The sequence below is a fragment of the Scomber japonicus genome, chromosome 17 (assembly GCF_027409825.1).
Source record: "Scomber japonicus isolate fScoJap1 chromosome 17, fScoJap1.pri, whole genome shotgun sequence".
Taxonomy (NCBI): domain Eukaryota; kingdom Metazoa; phylum Chordata; class Actinopteri; order Scombriformes; family Scombridae; genus Scomber; species Scomber japonicus.
In genome coordinates this window covers 28,699,776-28,723,655 of record NC_070594.1, presented here as the reverse complement: position 1 = coordinate 28,723,655, position 23,880 = coordinate 28,699,776, and the positions used below count along the sequence as shown (strand labels likewise).

Genomic DNA, 23,880 nt, shown 5'->3' with positions numbered 1-23,880 from the left:
TTCTTTTTTGCACATGTTGAACTGACAAACGTCACTGCTGTCCTTTACCCTCAGAGTTAGAGGCCCCACCAGCTGCTGATTCTTACCGTAAATGCCATGAGTTTAAATTGTGCTTCTGTGAAATGTAATACATTTATCAGATGATGTGGTATCGTATCAGAGCAATAATATATTCCAGCTGTACACAAAGTACAAAAAACGCATCATGTATGAGAAAGCAGAACAATATAATAATTACATTGCAGGTTTCATTTCCATGTCACAACGGAAAATGTTGTTCAGACATTACATCCCACTAAACAACTGCTTTAGACTTCCCCCCACATCCACTCATCATGAAATTTCCCAAATAAGTGAAATGCACAAAAATGAGGAAGCCTTTTATTGTATTGCAATTGTAGGACTTTTAAAATGACAATGAAGGATGCCTTTTGCAAGCTTATTTATACAGTATATACATCAAAACATATTTATACAGTTATAGAGTCTATAGATTAAGACATCATATATTCAAAGAAAAAAAAGGGATGAGGACAAAGTGTGACAAAGTTATCTCAACTCAAATGTTGACATTCTTTGTCAGTGATTATGCTGCTACTTTGGCATTTTGCTGTTTTGATAGCAGACATTCACCAACACATTAAAACTACACTACTGTGCTATTCTGGGTACATAAAACAGCCTCTCTGAAATTGAAAATATGTATTTGGCGAGCTAAAAAAATTAAATGTTGACCAATATTACCATTAATATATACAGAATCCTCAAGTACAATTAAACCCAACTAGATCACAGGAGAGCCATGGATGTACAAAGAGAAATAAAGACAGTGACAGAGGAGAGGCCTCGTTCATTCCTATGAAAATTGCTCAGCCAAAAATGAAAAAAAAAAACACTCCCAAAACTGCACTACTCTATATTGTTGGCCAAAATGGATGAAAATCTGAAAATCTGAAGAGACTCTATGGGAATGAGTCTTTGGCCTTGTTATGACCAAATCAGATGTTGCAGCAAAAACGCAAGTCCTCCTATTCATTTGGATGGGGGTAGTGTGTTTAGGTTGTGTGGCTTTTGGCTGCAGTGAGATAGTTGAGTCAGAATAAACTTTTAGAGAAGCACAACCCGACATCACGCTGTGGAGGCCAATCACAGTCTGAATATGGCCATTTTTGGCCAGTGTGTGCTACATGACAGACATGGAAGTTGTAATTACACAGTTTGTCAAATGTCAAATTGGCTTTAAAGCCTGTTGCTGTTACTGGGGGCTTGGGGGGAGCTTGTTGTACCATCTTAAATCAGGACCTGTGCTTAACCAGTTGGTAAAAACAGGGTCAAAAGTCATTGGTTATAGCTTGTAACTTCAGTGTTGCATACACTGGTTGGAAACTTGTGTGTCTGCCTCTCAGAGTTTGTGAAACTTCACTGTTAAATAAATTCCTGTGAAAATTTTAATCACATATATTTCTATAGCTGCAAACCTTCATTACACATTCAAAACCATTTCACAAGCTCAGAACAGAATTTGAGTTTTTAGATTTCCCATCAATATTTTCTTTCTACCACTGGGATGCTTTAATTCATTTCTTTCTCAATGTTTGGAGGGTAATTAATCAATCAGGTAAGATCTCAGAAGCTCAGAAAAAATATATATTTTTATTATTATTGTTATGTCAGTGAGTTGCCTCCAACAAAAGGAGTGGTCCATCTTAGACATACTGCATACATCAATACAATTTTTGTAAATCATTAATTTCAGTAAAGTAAAACTTAATTGAGTTTGGCAACCCATGCCTTTAATATAGTCAGGCTGCTGCCAAGTTATAAGACATCTTTGTTGGTATATATAATGCCTGTGAAATGTTTCACAGCAGTTTGATCAGAAACAGCATTGTACCATGAAGCTATATTACCTGAAAACTTGATCATACAGACTAACAACAAGCATGTTCCATATAGTCCCTTTAGTGTAAACAGAAAAATAGGCACACATTGAGTGATATAATGACAAGATGCTGTACAAATGATAGCTAGTTGGACTGAGTGTGCATGGAGATACCTCAGGAGCTGGATGTAGGTGCCAAACAAAAGTAAACACTTCGTAGTGAGCAAGCTAAAACAGCAGGCCTTATTATCCACACAATATTAATCAGTTGATGTGATCTAAACAAGTTTGGGAACCACTGTACGGATTCAGGATTTTATTCTTTGTAACAACTCAGTGGCTAAAATATAAAGTTGTTTGCCACCATGAAGCAAATTAATCTACCTGACCTCTAGCAGATCCCTCGAGGTCTTTTCAGGAATAAAAGGAGTTTCATTGAGCATCTTAAGCGTAACCAAATCATACATCAAGCAAAGAACTGAAGGGATGCACCCCATATCAAAATGTAATGAAATGTAGTGTATAATATTGTGGTTGTCTTCTTTATCTGTACACATATTCTGAGAGCAGCCTGTAATATCACATTTTGGCTTTCTTTGAAACCTCTTGGTCCCAGTCAGTGTCAAGAACATCATCATCATTCAACTCAACAGAGCCAAACAGAGACAGTTTAGAGAACAGACCCCCGGAACCACCAACATTATTTGGTCGAGGGCCAAGTTCAAAACACTTCCTCTTATTCATATTATCAGTCACCATTTGTACACTGTTATGGTTAGCAGCATGAGTAGGCTCTGTCTCCTTGGTATTGCACTTGTACTTTGTTTTGGTTGATGACTCTGTCTCTGGTTCATGTTCCTGTCCTGGTGTGACCTCTGTGGCTGGAGGTGGCAATATGTCCTGTACTTTGATCAATGTGGCTGCAGTTGTGATCTTCTTTCTTAAAAGACTGCATTCAGATGAATTTAGAGTGTTCTTGTCTTGAGAATTAACCCTCAAACATTCAGTGCTGCGTCTTTTAAATGGACTTATTTCCATTCCAGTGGTAGAATTTATATCCGCCTTTGTTCGATCTGTGGTCTTGGGTTCAGTTGTAGAGGTGAAAGAAAATGCAGAAAGTTTATCCAGGGTTGAGGATGCCACAGCAGACTTAGAGAGGCCTGGTTTGGAAGGTGGGCTGCTTATACAACTTACTACGTTAGAGTCCATGCCAGTGTTAAATCTGGTTCTTTGTTGGTGAGACCGATTTTCTGTATTGTCATTCCCATGAATTCTAAATGTTTTTCCTTCTGGCAATGTGTCCTTTCCACAGGAAAAAACATTTCTTTGCAGCTCCTCTGTTGTAAAACAAAAATTGGCTTCAGACTCACTCTCTACCACCTCACTTACACAGCTCACCTGTTTTCTCACGCCTCCACCTCCCAAAAGATTCTGGCACTGCTTCTGATTTTTCTTTCCTCTGTCCTTGTCTGTGTCTTTAAGTGTGCTGCTCGACTCATTACAGCCAACTTCCTTCCTATGACTTACGCTGCTTTCTTTGTTGTGTTTGTTTGTTTGGAGATCTCTGTTGTTGCCGGGGTTGGGTTCAGCTTGGAACTCTCCACTCATGTCTGAGCTGGAATTAAGGCCCTGGTTGTGGACTAAAGGCCCCATCTTCTTTGGTTTGAATATAAAGCCTGACAACCTAGCATGCAAATCTTTACCTGTTTCAACTTCAGCTTCCATCTTTTTCCTTTTCATAGTACTAATGTTCGTAGTCCCAGTGCACTTCCTTCTGTTTTCAGCCTCAGATCTACTTTCTTTGACAGGTGATAGATTATCCTGTACTTGGTTATTTGAGGGACATGTTTTACCTGATGACAGTGTGGTCTTGGAGTGGGAATCTGAAGTTTTATCACTAGTGACAAATTGACATGTACTATCTCTTAACACCACCCTCCTGCAGTGCACCCCTCCTTCTCGTTTGTCACATTTCTGATGTGTCAGCTCTAGCTCCCTGAGCCTTTTGCCTCTCAGATTCTTAGAGGCTTTCTGAATAACACAGTCTGATGATTCTGGGTGTTTTCTGTTTTCTTGTCTCCTAGATTGCTTCATGCCCTCCGGGGTTAAAGAGTCCATTCCTTTAACATTTTGATTCCTCTCACTTTTCCAGTCGTCCCCTGAAGCAGGTGTGACTGTACCATCAGGATTTGAAACAACATCAGTGACTAATGATGACCCAGTGTTTCTTAGAGCCTCCTTGTCTGTTTGACAGTTTGACTGTTTGCATATTAAAGACATCTCTGACCAACTGGAGTTTGGTTTTCTATGGAAGATTTCTTGAGTTGATGTTATTATTGGTGAGGTTACATCTAGTGACCGTGATGGAATGATTGAGTTGAACCAATCTATGCCACTGTCCACAGTGATATCCCCTTGGTGATTACTGGTCATATTGTGACTTTGTGTTTTGTTGATGGAGTTTGTGTCCATGAGTTGATGCTGGTGATTTCTAGTTGGATGGTCAGACTGTGAGGTGCTCTTTAGCCTAGTGGATAAAAAATACAGATGAACTGATTTGGTGTCACTAGTAAATACATAAATCTGTGCTGGTGGTGGTATACTGGAATGTACCATATTGTGAAAATAATCTAAATATTTTGCCCCCCTCATGTAGGTTAATATTGGGCAAGTCCAAATGTCCTTGATTTAGCCCTTCTGAATACACTAGCAATGCTCATCAAAATAAAGTAATTTTTTTGTGTGTTTTCAATACTTTTTGTACAACAGTTGAGTTTGATGGCATTGCTCAGGTTACATTGACAATACATAATAGGATTAGGAAGTTGTCAGTGCTATAATTGAGACTCAACAAATAGAAAAACAAGTCAGTTACACACCTGGACAGTCTGCCCATCTCCTTCTGAAGCAGCACTGGCAGGTTCAGTCCTTCCAGCAGTATCTGACATTGAGTTTGATACTGCTGACTCGGGTCAGCGGGGAATGAGGTGAGTATTGCGTTTACATTTCCCATCAAGCCACCGCCCTAAAAGGAGGGGTGTACCATATAGTTACAGACTGCCGGCAGGATCCCAGGGAGTTAGTGTTATGGTGGAAAACACGGAAATTAGTCGTGATCAGGATGAAACCACGTAAATGGTCACTAGTGTGTCGACGTCAAAAGTTCATCAACATAATCATAGGAAGATACACTCAGAGTTTTGCCAAATGTGGAGATATATCAGGTATTGCAGTAGTAGAGTGTGCTGCTGTTGACATTTGATAGAAGTGCTGAGCTGGGTTGGGGGATATCGTGCAGACTGCATTGTGGTATGCAGCAATATTTTCCCCTGGGGCTCTAAGTAACTGGGTCTGAGTCTGGTGGCTTAGCTGGACTTGCAATGGTATGTGGTAAATAAGTTATTTGGGGTAAAAGGTTGTTTGGATAAGTGTGTAAAAAGCTTATTGTATAGTACATATGTTTATACTTTTAAGATGGGCCAGTGCAGCATGTGTTGGCTGGGTTACTGCATATGTTTTATATTTTTACTAATGTTTTAAGGGGTAGTTAAATGAATGAAAGTATGAATGAAGACCTCACGGCCAATGTCACTGTTTTTAACTTTTTGTTTTGTATTTAGACTGCTGTGAGAAGTAATTTCCAGGTATTTCTATTTGGAGGGCTAATATGCAAAATCATTACACTTGGGAAGACTGTTAGCAATTTTGAATGAAGCAACAAATGCCTACAAAGATTATGTCCACTGCTTCTGTGCCTTCCATATGACAGGGGACTGCTCACAAGTATAGCGGTGCTACTGAGCAGCGAAAGTACAGACAATCATGTTGTATTTTTCTGTGTACCCTCTCCCATGTTAGAGAGTTACAAGACTAACTCTCTTTCTCTCTCATTATATATGTAGTCCCCCTACTCTAAATCATAGAGATGATGCCTGCCTCCATACAGAATCTGGAAGATGGTTCTACAGGAGAGGAGCCCGATAACTGAAGGTTCTACCTCCCAGTCTTCTTTTGAAGATACTAGGACCAACACAAGTCAGTCTGCATTTTGGGAGTGCAGTGTTCTAGTGGGGCAATAGAGTACTATGAGCTCTTTAAGATATGATGGTGCCTAAGCATTAAGGGCTTTGTAGGTGCCAACTAAATTGTGTCAGTAATAATTATGGCCAATGAGCAATTTCAATGTGTGTGTATATATGTGTGTGTGTGTATATATATATATATACATATATATATATATATATATATATATATATATAAAAATAATGAAGATTTGTTTTTTCCTTACCTGCATGGAGCACTCCATGACAGACACAGCCATGACAGCATCTTCTATGGTGACGGTCTCTCTGTACATGAGCCTAGCGTGAGCTGTGATGTTCAAATAAAAATACTTCTGTGAGTGGTACTGATCCACTGCTTTACACAATTCATACACATTTAAATGACCATATTTCTGTTATGCCCAAGACAAAACATTAAGAAAACAAAATGGACAAATTATTAATGTTGGGCTTTGAGTTGAGAGACAACACGTATTTATGACAGGAAGAGGACATTTGAGGGTTGAGTCCAAGTTTTTTGAGAATGGGATGACAGCAGCCAGTTTGAGTGTTTTGGGGATTGAACCAGGGGGACAGTTGGGGAGATGGAGAATGTTAGAAAGGTGATCAAGGATGAGCAAGTACTCCATTATCTGTATCTGTTCAACCAGGTAAATTATCTCTGTTCATAGCCATATACTCTTGATGGTTGGGACTTAAACTGGAGGGGGGGGGGGCTTGTTGGTATTATTTAATAGGAGCCCAAAGAACAGCCTCAGAAGTTTTTTTTTATAAACCTGAATGAATAAAAATCACACAAGAAGCGTAATAGGTATTTCCACACAACCCCAAAACAGTTCAGTTCAGTCCAGTTTCACAACATTTATTCATGCAGCTGACACAGGACTCCAGAGACAAGGCTGTTTTTTTTTTTTTTTTACAATGATGTGAACTTCACAACACATTCTGATGCCAAGGATAAAGCTGACACAGAAACACTGTACGTGTTTGATGAGGGGGGTGGGAGGGGGTGTTGTGCTTGGATTATTGCAAAATTGTGGGAGTTAACTGCGGGAAACAAGAATAAACTCTTAAAAGGTGTAGAAGTTCCTGGTGTAGAAGCAGTGAAAACTGCGAGCTGTTAATCCCTGTGAGACAGCGGCTGTGATGATGGGAAGATTGTATTGTGTGACTAGGGCTGGGTATTGTCAATGATTTCTTGAATCGATTCAATTCCGATTCACAGGGTCCCGATCCGATCCTCGATCCGATTCGATTCAGTTCAACATTGATTCAATTTTATGTTCCAAGAGTTTCTGTTTTGTAAGTCAGACAATATTTTTAACACGCAATCATGTGTGGACACCAAATTCTTCAAGAGTAAAGTTAAATCATGAGTCTGATCCAACACTGGGATCTAGCATGATAGCATCTATGTATATTTACCCTTAAGACCAGTGGCATTTGAAATCATGTCATTTTGAATTATGTTGTCATCATATAACCAATGATTTTCAAAAAATGCACATGAAGATTATGGATAAGCATGTCAGTTCAAATACAAGACAAAGTTGTGAACTCTCAAATTATAATTATTATTTTAAATTTCATGCTTCCATCTATTCTCTCTGAATGAGTGAAAGATATGGAGAGCTGGTTTGTAGTTTAACAACACACTGAAAAGGCTGGTCAGGAAAACACTGCTTGTGCTGTGCTGTTGTATGTGTGGGTTTTAAAAGATGACACCTAAGTTTGAAGTTCCAGGATTTATTATAACCTCAATCCCAACTGAGACAGAGTGACACTCTGCTTTGCAAAGATACACTTGACTTGACAATAAAAAAAGGTAAACAAGTGTAATGACTCAGGTGTCACAAACAGATATGACCAAAAAATCGATTCACAGAATTTTGAATCGATATCGAATTTTTAAATAGAAAATCGATATTAACTGATGGATCGATTTTTTGGACACACCCCTATGTGTGACTGAGCAGTAGCAGTGAACTTTGTATAGTCTCTATGGAGGGGAGAGTCTCTGTGTGTGGTTGAGTTTAGATATTGAAGTATTTTACTCAGATAATACTCCTGGTTGTAAAATGTACATTATCCATACCAGCTCAACCCTGCTGTATATTTGAAACCCCCACCTTCAGATTTGATATAGATCAACGAAATTAAGTAGGCACATGTATCCACTCTGTATCAATACATTAAAAGGTGCAGTGTTTAGGATTTAGTGGCATATAGCGGTGAGGTTGCAACCAACTACCATTGACCTTTTAACTGTTTAAGAGAATTTACAGTTGCCCCAAACTTCGCAAAAACTTCTAGTCTTACGACCATGCAATTTTGAATTAGCTATCTTGCCCAAGGACACATGGACATGTGGACTGGAGAAGCTGGGAATTGAACGACCGATCTTCTGATTAGAGGACGACCAGCTCTACTTCTTGAGCCACAGCTGCCCCGAGTATGTGGAAGAGGACCCACTCCCTGTGTAGATATAAAGGGCTTAGTCTAAGGTAACAAAACACATGAATTCTTTTTTTTCAGATGATGATTAACTAATTAAACCATGCTTATGAATATTATATTTCATTTCTGCCAGGTCCATTCTGCTAGAGGCCACTAAATTCTACATGCTGCACCTTTAAGACAGAGAGAGAAAGAGGTGTTGACATCCATTGAGGATAAACAAACAAGGTTGGAAACCAACTCTTCTTCTCTACCTCTGTATGTGAAAGATGACATGATGCTCTATACTGTTTCTGTGTCTGACTTCCTGCACCACAACCATTAAAAATAGACTAGGGGGATATGTTTAGCGAAGCTCAATGGGACGCTTCTGAAAGGCGTTGCAATGCTTCTGGTGAGATCATAAACATTATCTTTAGTGACTGTGATCAGGTCCTGCAGCCCTGTCGCAGCCAAATCTTCAAATGCCTGATAAATATTCGCAAGACTCGAAAAGAGCCTGACTATGTTGAACTTGCTGTGTGATACAGGCTCTAGGCTTTACACGATCAGGATTTTTGGGGCCCGGATTTTCCCGGATAAGCTCGATCACCGATCTGATCACGTCTTCTTTGTCCTCAGCATGCTCCTCCTCGTGTTCCCTATCCAGGTAAATTTGTGGTGTTGAATCATTTTGCAGATGCTTCCCCACGAGGTACTTTAGTGTTGCACAGATTGCAAATAGCTTGTGTTTTATCTGTCTGCCCACAACACCCACGTTTGTTTGAATCTGACAGCTAATGATTCAAGATTCAAAATACTTCATTGTCCGTCACATCATGACAGGGCTCAAAACTAATTCAAACAAACATGTCAGTGGTGTGGAACTTCTTCGGAGTAAATGAGACAGATAAAACACAAGCCATCTGTAATCTATGCGACGGGAGCATCTGCAAAAAGTTTCAACATGGTGACATTGATCGTATCGGCGAATTAAGACATTACAGCCGATCTCACAAATTGCATAAAATGCTAAATATCGGCTGATCCGATATAGCCGATCAGATCAGCGTAAAGCCTAACAGGCTCCATCACAATTGTCATGACACAAACTTTGAACATTGACATTCACATTAATGTATTCTATTGATACCAACAATTTGGCATTTGAATAAAACCTCAGCTGCAGTACAGCCTTGTTTGGTTGTGTCTTCTTGTGAAAAAACAGCACAATCATTCTGTTTTGAGTGAAAGATGATGTATGTATGCTTTAGAACTGTGTGCTTCAGCCCAAGTTGTCCATCAAGGTGTGGAAAAACTAAGTTAACCTCCTTGATCTCACTCCTGCTTAAAGAGCAGAAATAATCCTTTACACAATGTCATGGTTGACTTTACAACATTTTTGAGTCAATTATTTCATTTCAAAGCCAGATGTTTGTTTCCAGACCATTAGTAGGCAAGTTACAAGAATTGTACGCTGTTAATAGTGTAGATTTTCTCTTTAATATCGAATTTAATAATTTCGTGACTGATTTAAGGTTTACAAACCATTAAGTTCCATCCTTACCTTCAGCCAGTCTGCTGAGACTCTCCAGCATGCGGATTGTGGTGCGAGCAGCACTGCGGCTGTCACTCTGTCTCTGTAGCTGGTAGTACTGTGACAAGATGCAGTTGGCCTCCTCAGACACCTGCGGCTGTAAGCGTTTGATCGCACAGAAATAAGCCTTCATTTTCTCCATGGACCACAAACCTGAGGATTCAGCAGGCAGCCCTGGAAAAAAATCAATAATCAACATATTTCACCGCTTTCATCATAAAGCACTTCAAACAGGTGATGGAACAAAATAAATAATGCAATGATTACACAGCATTTCATCATTATTGATGTTACAATATGGGATTATTAAAGGATAAAAATAATGATGAGACTTGCAAGTATAACAGGAAGCAAACACCCAGATTTCTGAATCCAATCCAAAATCTGCAGCTGGACTATGTGAACAACATAACAACAAATGCTATGGAAGTCCTGGCTTTTGATTTGCAGGGAGCATTTTTACATACATTCACCTCAAGTTTTTAACATAATTATCCATCATGATGTTTAATGAAGACATTCAAGATCCTAACAGCATAAAAATAACATGACAGAAAACATGATGCTCCACCTTTAACACACACACATTTGAGCAGGCTGTTATGACTTCAGATGTCACACACTGCCAATATTAAACCCAGCCTTGTGATATTTTGAGCACAACATTATAACAGAGCAGGAGCAGCAACTAGTGCTATGTTTGTGTGTGTGTGTGTGTGTGTGTGTGTGTGTGTGGCATTCAGGCACGGGTCGACCACAACTCAGAGCCCAACACGCTATCACTGTAATTAAAGGGCCAGTCTGAAGTTTGGACACACCTGCCCTGATCATTTCTCTCAATTAATAATTCCCAGATTATGTTCTTTAGTGTGGATAACTTTTTCCACTTGACATGATTGTAGCTCAGGATAATGTGAGGTGAATTTTTGAATATCAATACTAAATCTGAATATTAAATATATATAATTATAATTTTAGGGCTCAGAGAGATACAAATGAACACAATTACAATTGATTTAGCAAATACGGAAAAAACTGACTCAAGAGGATAAGGATGAATTATTAGAGGAAATAAACAGGACAACAGTCAAATGAAAGGCTCTTTCTAAAGCAAAGCTAGAAAAGAAAACTACAGATGTGTAAAAAGAAGCTTCAAAAAATGATCAAAAAATCTATGCCTAATATCTAATAGGCTGATATTACACTGATAAATGACCCTTGACTAATAAACACTATATATATATTTTTTTTTTTCTATTAAAAGGGCTGCAGATGGCAAACATTTTACTATTCACTGAAAATAGATCTTGAATATATGAATATAGATTTAAATATATGATAAATACATATTCACGATTGTATTATTATACGATTTTCAGTGTTGTATTTATAAATATTACTGATACAGTTACCATTATAGACATACTGATTCCTGCCTGTGATGATGCAACAACATACAGCTGACAATGCAAAAACATCATCATAATATTGTTCCACATATTATAATGACTTCAGCTTTTTATTTCCAGTATTTTACTAAAATTCAAAAGCAAATTCTCTACCTCTGTCCTCCAGAATAAAAGAGGAGATGATGCGATCCCACTCTGCGTTTCTGGTGTCCAGAAGAACCAGAACCAGGTCAAAACGACTGAGCAAAGGGCTGGCCAGAGCCACGTTCACTGACAGGGGCTCATTGGGATCGTACTGGCCTTTGGGGTTGGTCGCTGCCAGGATGGTGGTCCGAGTGTTCAGCTTACACACCATGCTGTAGAGAAGACAGACAGTGTGACAGGAGGATACAGGAGTAAATAGAAAAGTGTATCGCTGTCCATCTTTAACCTTAAAGTCCGTGTAAAGTAAGAATAAATATGTGTTCTGAGTTTGACATACCACAGAAAAGTGTGTTGTTAACCACCCTGCCAAATTTGAATAATTAAAAAAAATCGCCAAATAAATGAAATTAGGCTTCAAAGTTGTGTAAAACTCAGACTTTTTCTCTGCTACCAAACGCTGTGGGAGTACCCGCCAAGTTTGCTGAAACTACCCCTACCAAGTATCACCTGTCAATCAAAGTCACCACCTCTACCAAAAACATGGACGCTACGTTTGAGAGCTTTTTGCTACTAACTCAGCTGATAGCTCGGCGGCTAACTCAGCTAACTGGCTAACTGTAGACTGTAGTAGTAGTAGTGAGTGCTGAATGTATTTATACCTCTACAGCAGCAGGGGCGGGTCTATGCTAATGCAGCAGTGATTTTCAGACCCGCCCACTAAATCCTGAACACAGAAATGTTGAAACACAGTTTGTGAAGCCTAGCTCCACAATTCAAATCTAAATGGTTGAAATGCTTTTTACACCTTTTTTAGAAAGTATGACCTATTTAATGTGTTTAGAAGAAAATGTCTGAATTCACTTTATGCGGTTTTTAACAAGAACATTGTGTGTGTTCTACAAAAGGGTAAATAAGAGCTGGCCAGTACTTTAGAATAATGTTGTAGGGGACTGGGGGAAAAATCTAATCCCTCAGTGCTGAACTGGTCACTGCTGTGTCTGTTCCCTCCCTGGTTGCAGTTCAGTAGGTCTTTACACAAATGCTTTACGGATGCTGACTTTTTTCACAGATCCAGTCATTTTCCAGACTGAGTAATCACACAGGATGTCTCCATCCAACATGGGAAAAATCTCCATTTGCTTACAGTGGAAAAAAGAATGATTAGCCTGTACACCTTAATACCTTACAGCCCCATTTAAGACTAGATGCATGGTGGTGTTCTTTGCCTAGATTTGTAGACATATGCTGGACTGTCCTACCCAGCTTTGGCCACACTAATAGACTGTTGCTCCATAGCCTCATGGATGCTGATGCGGTCATGCTCCTTGATGCTGTTGAATTCATCAATGCAGCACAAACCACCATCTGACAGGACCAGGGCTCCAGCCTCCAGATGCCAGTCTCCTCCATCCTTCACTGCCGCTACTGTCAATCCTGCAGCAAATTAATAGAATGTATTGACAATTCCAAGAATCCAGAAACGGTTTTGATTCATTATTTTAATCTTTATCTTATGACTTCCAAGTTCTTGATAAGAAATTCCCGGTGGCTCAACGGTGTATACCTGCACTTGTTGATCCGATTCCAGCTGTGAGTACAGCGCGAGGCATGATTTTAGCTGCGTACTTCAAGAACTGAGACTTCCCTGTGCCAGGGTCACCAACGAGCAACATGTGACATTCACCTAAAGAAGACAACATTAACTCAGCAGTGAGGACCATGTATACTCCAGTAATAAAAGTTAACATTAAAAAATAGTTTTTGCTGTAAACTGCTTTAAACTCTATTTAAAACCATAAAGTCATTGTGATTAATACAGAATACAAATATAGGCATCATGTTTAGTTGTCTCAGAGTGTTACCCCTGATCTTGGTCCCAGAAGGATCTATTCTCTGCACTCCACCAGCCAACACCATGGCAACCGCCAGTTTAATGACATACATGCCAAACACCTGTGGGCACAGGCTCAACAAGATCTGGTTCCTACCTACAGATAGAGGGGAGAGAATTAAAAGAAAACAAGTAGAATAAAAGTAGAATTGTAGTGTTATGAGGCAAATTCTAAACCCACCAGCCATGGGATTATGTTTGTAGCTATCCCAGAAGTCTTCAAATTCTTTCTCAACTTCCTCCATGAGCAGAGCAGAGCCAGCGTGCTGATTGTTGACTTCTATGTTGTTAGCTTTGAGGACTAGCTCCACATCGCAGCGATTGCCATCGTACAAGGGTTTCCAGCGTTGGCACATCACCCCGTAAACGGTCACATCATCTCCTGGGAGAACAAGACACAGTCCATAATTACTGAAAGCTACATGCAGGAGTCCACTGTATACAGCCACCATCAGGCAAAAATGAATGTTCTGTTTCTGATAACCGTGACAATGGCTAGTTGGTGATGTGACTGCTATTAATGGTGTTGTGGATTTAAATTCACACAGCGTATTCTTTGTTATGATACTACTCTGTTGCATGGTAGTTCAATCTGTCTACAAAATAAGAGTATTAAATGTGGACTCCTGGATCTCTAGATAGTATTGTTAATAAATGGTACAAACAGTACAGGCAACATATATCTCTACATCAGCATGCATGCCTTCAAGTTATGGTGCGTTCCAGTTGTACTCAGAAGTCAGAATTTCCGAAGTCGGTCGATCCTCACCAGCCCCTACCTCAAAATCCAGGATCAACAGCATGAAAGTTGTAGTAATACCCTGTTTATTAGCAGTTTTGTCTTATTTGTGTCTCATTAAGTTTCCTGATGTTTATGATCATGATGGTGTACACTGTAAGGTAGCATTTAGTCTGATGGCTATCTCATCAGATAATAGACACTTCTTCCAGCTGACTTCAGAGTCTCCTGAGTGCCTTCTGGCAAACTTTAGCGGAGATGTCACAATCATTCGTTGGATGCACTGTATTGTGTTCTAATGTACTGTGAATGTTGCTGAATACCTTTTCTTGTAGTTTGAGACAAATACTATTCCATATATTACAATAATTTATGTGGCATGTGCAAAGTAAAAATACATTTAACTAGTCCACGCCTTTGTTACTTCTAGGCTTGATTATTGAAATTCATTATTACTAGGCTGCTTTAACAAATCTCTAAAGACTCTCCAGCTGGTCCAGAATACAGCTTCATGTGTACTGACAAAAACTAGGAAAAGAGCTCGTATTATTCCTATTTTAGTTTCTCTGCACTGGCTCCCTGTGAAATCCAGTAAAGGGTAATCCTTCTCTGCAGCCACACAGTCATGCTGCTCTGGGCCTAGACTGCTGGATGACCTCACATGATGCACTGAGCTGCTTTCCCCTCCCATTTCCCTTTCCATTAACGCATGTTACTAAATTGGCATCTTCCCTGTAGTTCTCTGCTTTCTTGCTTATTATTTTAAGTCATTTTTTGACTTACTGCCACTGCTATTATAATTAGTCATATTTCTCAGCTATTCTGAGTCATCTCTCTCAGTCTCAGCCTTAGTTGCTACAATACTGGCTGTTTGTGGGTATTACTGTAGCAACATCATTCATAAATGTGTGTGGAGAGTTGTGAAAGTGCATCTCAGAAAGCCTTTGAATGAAGACACACATATCAACCCTGCTGCTTTATGATGGCTGTTAAAAAAGCACCAAGTACTACATACTGACAATACAGCTGTCAGCAACAAACTGTTCTGATGTCTCTGGAAAACCTATAGTATTACCTATAGAGTGTACCTAGAGTGTTAAACAGAGACTTAAAGTAGTTGTTAGGAAGCCTGCCTATATGATGTAACATTAGAGTCTGCAGAATACAAGCATGTTATTATCAACACATTGTACAGGTCTTTATGTCAGTGAAAGCGGCCTGCATGTTTAAATAGGGCTGGGCAATTAATAGAAAAATAATGGAAACCGACATTTAGAAATTCTAATCGACTTAATCTTGCTCATGTCAATTAATGGTGGTGTTCACTGTTGCCATGACAGCAAAGGTTGCATATCTTTAAGGAATATGAAAACGTGTCTCCAATGATCATTTTAACCAAACCATGATCTTTACATAGTTGTAATCAAGTGAACTAGACATTAACCACAATGTCACACCATAAAACATCTTTATCTTCACTCCATAAAGATGCTCATGTGTGAGGGCAGAAGTGGAAAATACTAAACTAAAGAAACTGTGGAAATACATCATTCATCAAGGGTAGATATAATAGTTCATTAATCATAATCGAGGTGAAATGTTCAATTAATCGTGATTTGTATTTTTGCCATAATCGCCCAGCTCTAATGTTTAAATATATTTTACTTACCGGTACTTACTGAGAGCTTCCAGTATCTAACCCAGCTGTTAAGAATGTACATATACATTTACAATAAAGACTATTCTATTCTGTTTTTCTGACATCTAAGAAAAGCTTATTAGACTGAAGGTCATCACTGCTCTAAAACCTCTGCTAAAAGCTGCACAATATTTGTCTTTAAATTAACATAACACTATAAATAAGCTATAAAAACGACAAGACCTGATTATTACATCCCAAGATTTAAAGCTCAGCCATGTCAGCTGTTTGTTGTGTTGTCACTATATTCCACAACCTGAAAGGAGAATTTTTTATAGTGTTCCCCCACCACAAGCTTTATAAGCTTTATGAAGCTTTGGGGCTATCTTTATGTTGTTTATGTGGTGCTTTAAACTCAACAGTAAAGTGACATCCAGTGGTTTGAAACCCTTGAAGAAGCGGTTTGTTACGTGATGTAGTCTTTTTGTTTTGTGTTTGGTACTGTTGTCTCTTCTTCTTCTTCTTTCTTTCTCTTCCTGCAAGGTACTGCCCTCCCCCTTCCTCAGCTGATGGCTGCAGCTGTGCACTATTGCAATCAGGCTCGGCATAAATGCTCCAGCCGCTCCTAACTCGGTGCCAGTGGGCCATCCAGCAGTTTGAGTTTCAGATTGTCCCCTTCTGATTTGTTAAAGAAATCCTTGGTTTTTACATTGATTCTTTAGTTCTCCTCTTATGGTAAGGTTAAACATTGGTGGTGCCAAACCTTGTTATTTATTCATCAATTCTTACCAGACTTACAACGGTCGACCAGGTCATCCTCCAGAACCACCACCATAGAACGAGGAATACTGCCCACCGACAGCCTCTGTACCTGTAGATTGGGGGGTGATTTATTAAGAAATTCACTGTAGTACTTAGAAAATGTGAGGATCATATGCATGATTACCCTACTTGCTCTTGTATCTTGATCTCCTGGTAGTCCCTGCACAGAGCAGGCTCAGATCCTTCAGACAGACTGCTAAACTTGTATGAGTTACAGCCATCGGGATTAGGGCAGGCCACCGGTGGGACGAAGGTATAGAACTGGTCAAAGTCAGCCATCACTTCAAAAACATGGCGACACTTTGCACAAATGTAATCACGCTTGTATTCCAGGACCTAGGTGAGGTAGAGAAGCCACTGATGCTTACAACTCCAAACAAACGCTGACAGTCCTAAATATAACATATATTTTATGGATCATATAAGTTGGAATGATTAGCTTGTTAAACAATAAAAACCCCATGCCATAGAAAACAGGACTTTGTGTAATAGTGTGACTGACCTATAATGAGTTTCCACTGTGCACCATGTGTTTTGGATGAAGGGAAATTGTATTAGCACATTTGGAATGACTACAGTAGGACAAACACATTCTGAGCAGTCAGTATGACTATTTTAATGGTAACATGTGCAGCTGATCACAGCTGTGAGAGAAATCTAATTAGTGCCGCTTTGAAAATATCAGTGTAGCAGCAGAATGAAGTATCTCATGTTCCCTCTATCCCAAGCCAAGTGTGCCACAAGCCACATGTTTTTAAACCTGTTTTTCTTTATAATAAGCCGTTCTGGGTTTGCTGAAAGCCATCTGGCATATATAACAACCAACCAACCAAATACACTGTCCTGAGTAATGCTTCATTTTAACGCCAAATATGTTGCCTCGAGTGTCAAGTGTCAAATCTGACACAGCTCTGCGCTCATTCATTTGAATGGGTTCACTGCATTTACATGACAGAGGCGCTCAGCAAAACAATGCAGCACAACCTGCACAGTGTTTTGGCTTCTGATAATACTTTCAATACATTAATCTGTAACTCAAAATGGACTTCCTGGATCATATTTCATTGTGTCACCAGTTACAATGTGATTCAGTGTCTGCCTCTTCAGGGCTGCATGTGTCTCATGTCCCTGCTATCATGTGCAGTTTGTACTTAAGTTTACCCATTACTATTTTAGTTTATTCATCTATAATAAATGATGAGAAACATTCTGAATATCCTACTACTCCAAAAAAATGGACGGATTGTTTTAAATGCTGGGCTACCTGTGAAGGAATGCTTTTATGTTGCCAATTTTACATGAGAATCAGATTGCTACACAGAGCCAGCATTGTTAGGCTGTGTAGCACACCTCATTCTCCTTGATGAGCAGCCTATGAGAGTATGCCCACTACGTACAGTTCTCTTAAAATTCCATGTTTGCTGGACAAGCATAAGTCTATTCTCTAGAATACATTCAATTAAAAACTAGAAAACCATAGAGGCACATTTAGTTTGATTTGTTCTGTTGCCTTAATGGATGTGATTGTGGTTAGAACTGGGTATTGTTTAAAAAATGAAGATCAGAGAGCGCTTATGTTGATTGGCTGTGAGCAAGTCCATACAATTAGTCATATTTTCTACCTCTGGGTGCAAAAAGGATCCATTGATACCCAGCCCTAAGTCTGGTGCATTGTGTTGTGTACCTGTAGAACTTAGAAGTCTTTAAAAATTCCCTCATAAAGACATTAGAAAGTGTTAAAGAATAAACTGTAAACGAGCTAGGCCTCTTGGCCTCAAGTGAGCCCAGCTGAAGGGCTACAAAGAGGACAAAGAAACATTTTGTAATGAATGGCAAACACCAAATCTACTGTTAAAAGTGTGTCACACTGGAGCCGAGTGGTTACAGCGTATGTCATAGAACCACAATGTCCCTGGTTCGAGGCCGGCTAGGGACCTTTGTTGCCCATTTCTCTCTCTCTCTGCCCCCTTGTTTCCTGTCCGTCTCTCTGCGCCCAAATGACCGATAAAGGCAAAAAAGTCTGACTTCCTAATGATACAGAGACTACGGGCAGACTGTAGAGTGACACTATGCTGGGGGCTGACACTTGCTGCCGTTCAGTAGGACACACCGCTGTATAAGAATCACATTTAAACAACCAGGATACACCTGTTCAACACAAACATAATATGATCCACAGCAGGATATAGATAGAATACGTGCAGTACAGCAGGCCTATATGCCAGTGTATGCATGCTGAACACCGTCCTCATCTCCACTGTTTCAAATGTTGTCAGGGCTTTACCAAAACAACAGTCACATCCTGTCATGATGACATGTTTTCCTGTTACGCCCTTGCTGGGACACATCAGGATGTATTAACATGGGTGGTGCAGGGTGCTGGACTGTGACTGCCCACAGGATGAGTATCACTGGTTCTAATGGTTATACAATAAACCCCACAGTTCCATAAAGTTCTTGTCATTTTCAGTTTCAATCATTATTGCTATGTTATATTTTCATGTCTTAGGACATGATATTGTGTGATAGTAGCTGTTTAGTGGTGTAAAACCTAAAAAATACACTCTGTCTGCTCTCTAAATCACAGTTTAATCACACATTTATTGATCAGTCAGATCCACTATTGATGCTTTCTAAACACATCTGTGGTTCAACATTTAGTATAGACACTTTTTATGAGGAGATTCTTAGAGCGGGTCACAACTGACCCAGAACATACTGCGAGGGTGTAGAATATGAACAGTGGGAAAGCTAAGCTAAGTTAAGCCCCCCTTCACACATGTTCAAGAACATTTCCTGCATGGAGTCTGGGATGGATGGATATTCCTGGAAGTCTGTACGGATAATGTCCCACCTCAACACCTAGTAACATTTCTGGGAAAATGCCTTACTGCTGTGTTATGAATGAAAGCAGTAGCATTGTAGGGACATGCAGAGTTACGTCCACCTGGCGGAAAAATGCTTTCACCCGGAGCGAACCGATCACAAGACTTGAGGTGTGGGTGACACACTGCTAGTTGGGTGGTGGTGGGGCTTTGGTTGGGTTTTTTTCAACACAGCGGCCATATGAACACAAACAGCTAAACAGTACACTAAAATATGTTTCTGGAAACTTTTGATGCTAGAAACAGACAATGCAGTAACACAATCTTGATTCATATTTAATCAGCACTGATCAGTTTGAAAGTTTGATCCAGGTCTGGTGAGTTTCACCCTCTTCTTCAGAGTTTTATAGCAGTTGGCATCCGTAAGTGAAAGTAAGTAAGTGTGAAAGGATGCAAGACAGAAACGTTCCTGAACAGAGGACAGGAAGAATGGCTGATGGTGAACAGGAAGATTATTTTCATTTTGAGATATCATTGAGTTTATATAGTGACTTCGCTGTGGAAAACATTACTGTTGCTGCTCTAGAAACAATATTTGGTTCCATTTTAAATATAAATCAATTCTAATCCTGAAGAGCTGTACCAATAAGGAGCATTGATAAGAGTAGTAGTATTGATATAATCCCAACCATATTCAAGGATTATTTCAGGACACAGTGCTTCCATTATCAGGGACATATTTTAATATAATAACAGCAGTTTCATTAAGTTTACTTAAAAACTGCTGTTGCCAGAGGATGGTAAGGAGATGTGAAATGACAAGTGTTCAATTCAATTTCAGCAAATTGTTGAAAACATTTAAATGGTGCCGTGCGGTTACCTTGGCGACACTGGTGCGTATTACGGTACCAGTGACAGATAGGAAGTGTCCTACATCTCTGGATCGTGGAATAGTGTCTCTGATGAGCTCTGGACACACTGGTAGGCCTACACACACACACACACACACACACACACACACACACACACACACACACACACACACAGAGATGAGAATCAATAAACAGCAGACAAGTGGAGGAAATTCAACAGGCAAAGCAGCTGCAATCTCCACAAACGTACATCTAACAGAGGAAACACTTTCAATATCACTCACAGGGAGACTGCCAAAATCACAAGCCTGAAGGGTATTTATGCTAAACTCCTTTTTAAAATCAGTACCAGCTGTGTACTAGTTTCAAGAACCAGACTGTGTCTGATGCTGGCCAATATAACATCTTAAAGCACCTTCCGGTTTGACCCTACATTTTAAGGGAATCACTTATTCATTAAAACCAATTAGACTGCCAAAGAATATATTTCTACACCCCAAAAACTAACACACAATGCAAGATCTGAGCAACATCTGGTAACATCTGACTCTCATTTCCAGATAATGGATGTCTAACCTGTGATGCGGGCATGAAGAGTGAGTTTCATTCTGAGCTCCTTTGTTCTTTGTCCTCCACGGTGCGTGGGAGGAGAGGCATTCTCAGATAACTCTGTGGCTATTTTGTGTAACACTTTATCAAATATAGCCAGGACATTGTCAGGAAAGGCATTGAAATAGTCGCCTACCTGTGGACAGATACCATGACATTAGTGCAAACATAGATTCAGTGACATCCTCTCTTACAGACACATTACTAGGTACAGCTACACATTAGCAACCTGTAGCATCAGCTTCAGTGTGTGTCACAGGCGATGTGTTCAAGCATAGTACTGCTGTGTAGCTCCACCATATTTTGGCAGCAGTCAGAGCCCAACACACAATCACAAGTGTACATGGAAGTAGGCAGACTTGGAGCATAAAGATTAGGAGTGTAACAAATAACTGATATGAATCAGAAATTGATGCAAGTGCCTTGGTACAAACCCCGGGATCCATCTAAATGTACCATGAACTGGCCGATGGCCCGATTACAAAGTTATGAATTGGTTTAATGGAGCTGCTATGCTGCTGAAAGATCCGTCTGCTCAGTGTCTACAGACCTCTCTCTCCCTCTCCCATAAACTCATCACATTAACATTAAGATAGCGCTCTAAGAAACAAACAAAGGTGGAGGCAGCAAAACTAGTCAATAGGAGCAGAGAAACATTTGATTAGCAGCAGATATTATGCAGATGTGGCTCATGGACTGCTATAAACTGCTTCTGTGGTTCAACCTCAGTTAAATCTCACTGCTGAGTTCTCCTTTTAATTTATTAAAGGACCACTGTGTAGGATTTAGTGGCATCTAGTAGTGAGATTGGAGATTACAGCCAACTGAAATATAAATTTTAAGGTAACAAAAACACAATAATTCTCATTTTCGGGAGATGATACACTAATTTAAATATACTTATATTGAATTTCTATCAAGTCTGTTCCACTGGATTCTATTAACTTTTACACACTGCACCTTTAAATCCTTATTTTAATTGATACATTTGTCAGTTGATACATATACATATGGTTCTGAAGAAATAATAAGCAATGACTTTGTGTTTCTATTACCTCCATATTGGCTTCAAACAATGTCATTGCATTAACAACCACAGGTTGATGGGTCGTGTCCAGAGGATCTGCAATGAGCTGGTTAATGTCATCATGATGATGCTCTTTCACATAGGTTTCAAACGCCCAGCCAATCAGGGCCTCCTGTTCTTTGCTTATTGACATAGTGGAGTGATGTGATCCCCTTAAAGAAAAGAAATGATGCAATGATCAAGGATTGACATGTACACAGCGTGAGAACACACAAAACAGCTCCACAAAGTTCAAAATTACTTTTTGCACCATTATTTTCACTATTAATATTTTGCTCATTATATTATATTTTGCTGAATTAATTATTTATCTCCAAAATGTCAACAAAAAATAAATAAATGTAATGGAATATATATTTTTTAATTATTGTCAGACCAACAGTACAATTAGCATCATTTTCAGTTTAATACAATGTAGAACATAGAGAAGCTTAAAAACTAGTTTGCGAGAACTTTAATCAAGAGTTGAGCTGCGTAGAAAATAGTCAATTTTCAATATCAGCCACTAAGTTTTTTGTGTGTTTAAGTAGAGTAGTAGAGAAAAGCCTCAAGATCGTGACAGTGCTGTATTATGGAGTTAGTGCATTTTCCAACTCAACTCAACATCATCAGATCTTTCCCAAATTTCATGTTTGATGAAGACATGACTATACTTTGACAAACTACTCCTAGCAGGTTAACTACATCCACCTAAAATTCATTGAGCCAAGTTGTAAGACCTTGATGATGCCATACAGTGAAGCTTTCGAGTGTTTATCAAACACTGGAAGTGACAGTTATTTCCTACATGAAGTGTCATATATTCATGAAATTGTATATTCATGTCAGTTCATTTAATAGCATCAGGATTAGCATCGGTAAAGATTTAGTTGTTTTATTGCTTCTCCCATTCCTTTCTTTGGTAGATCCCAGCTCCACCCTTTCACACTTCATCCCAGAATGACTGTATGGAACACAGATACACTCACATCATATCAACACATCAAGCAACAACTGACATCACCTTGTTTTCTTGCTGCCTGTTCCCCATCAAAATGTCTGTTGAATTGTCCTTTACCCATTGTTTTTGTCTTCTCTGTGGTACTGTTAGTGTTTTGTCTAAACAAATAACATCCCTTTTTCATCCTTGCCATCACTCTTCAGCAATGAACGATGGAACAGTCACTACTTGTTGACATTTTTATTTATCATAAACTCCTGAAGTAGTGCTCACTTATACGATCATATTCATCACGGCAATATTATATATTATTTATTATTTTTATTATGTATTTATTACTGGCTATTTTCAAGTCGCATGTTTGTTTAAATTTGACGAATGTGCTGATAGAAGCAGAGCACAGGTATGGCAACCAGTTGACACATAACACCGGACAATAAAACTAACACACTCAAGACACTCATAGAACGAAAAGAGTGTGAAGGTGAGGACTGAGTCATTTCTTTGTTTATAAACCGCATCCGTTAGATGTGTTGACTTGAGCGCATTTTATTCATCACAATTACTTCAGACAGTCGGTAAAAAACTACTGCTAACTGCTGCTCACACTCTTTGCCATTGCACTACCCTCCCAAGCGAATTGAAATATTATTAAATGAATACAAACAGAAAGGTTATCGTACCGTGCCTCGTAGTCACATTTTCTGTCTCTGGTGTCTTGTCAACAAGCAACTTGTTTTCCGCGGGTAAACTGTTTCCCGGAAGTTCATCTTCTTCTCTGATGTAATGGCGAACTGTAGACTAACGTATACCGCCATCTAGTGTACCGGGCTGGAACAGCAGAGTTTAAAAATAAAAGTAGAGATAAAAAAAAAAAAAAAAACAGTAACTATCTTACGACCACTGACTGTGTCCCACCTACTG

General features: G+C 39.3%; 1 protein-coding gene across 1 annotated transcript; it reads right to left on the bottom strand.

The window, feature by feature from the left end:
* Positions 1-2,461: 2,461 nt before the first annotated feature.
* On the bottom strand, positions 2,462-23,649 carry mcm9 (minichromosome maintenance 9 homologous recombination repair factor). The gene is made up of 16 exons (XM_053336749.1): positions 23,640-23,649; positions 21,985-22,168; positions 20,897-21,065; positions 20,329-20,435; positions 16,753-16,959; positions 16,591-16,672; positions 13,605-13,841; positions 13,395-13,520; positions 13,097-13,216; positions 12,792-12,966; positions 11,542-11,744; positions 9,950-10,153; positions 6,171-6,253; positions 4,762-4,907; positions 3,253-4,409; positions 2,462-2,763 (listed from the first exon to the last, which is right to left on the bottom strand). The coding sequence occupies exons 2-16, from the start codon at positions 22,147-22,149 to the stop codon at positions 2,462-2,464; spliced, it is 3,483 nt and encodes a 1,160-aa protein (XP_053192724.1). The 5' UTR covers positions 22,150-22,168; positions 23,640-23,649.
* Positions 23,650-23,880: the final 231 nt, after the last annotated feature.

Coding starts and splice junctions, on each gene's coding strand:
- mcm9 (XM_053336749.1), bottom strand. CDS start 22,149: ATGTCAATAAGCAAAGAACAGGAGGCCCTGATTGGCTGGGCGTTTGAA. Junction 16,960..20,328: donor TACGCACCAGTGTCGCCAAG/GTAACCGCACGG, acceptor TACCTCACCTAG/GTCCTGGAATACAAGCGTGA. Junction 13,521..13,604: donor CAAACATAATCCCATGGCTG/GTGGGTTTAGAA, acceptor CTCTATCTGTAG/GTAGGAACCAGATCTTGTTG.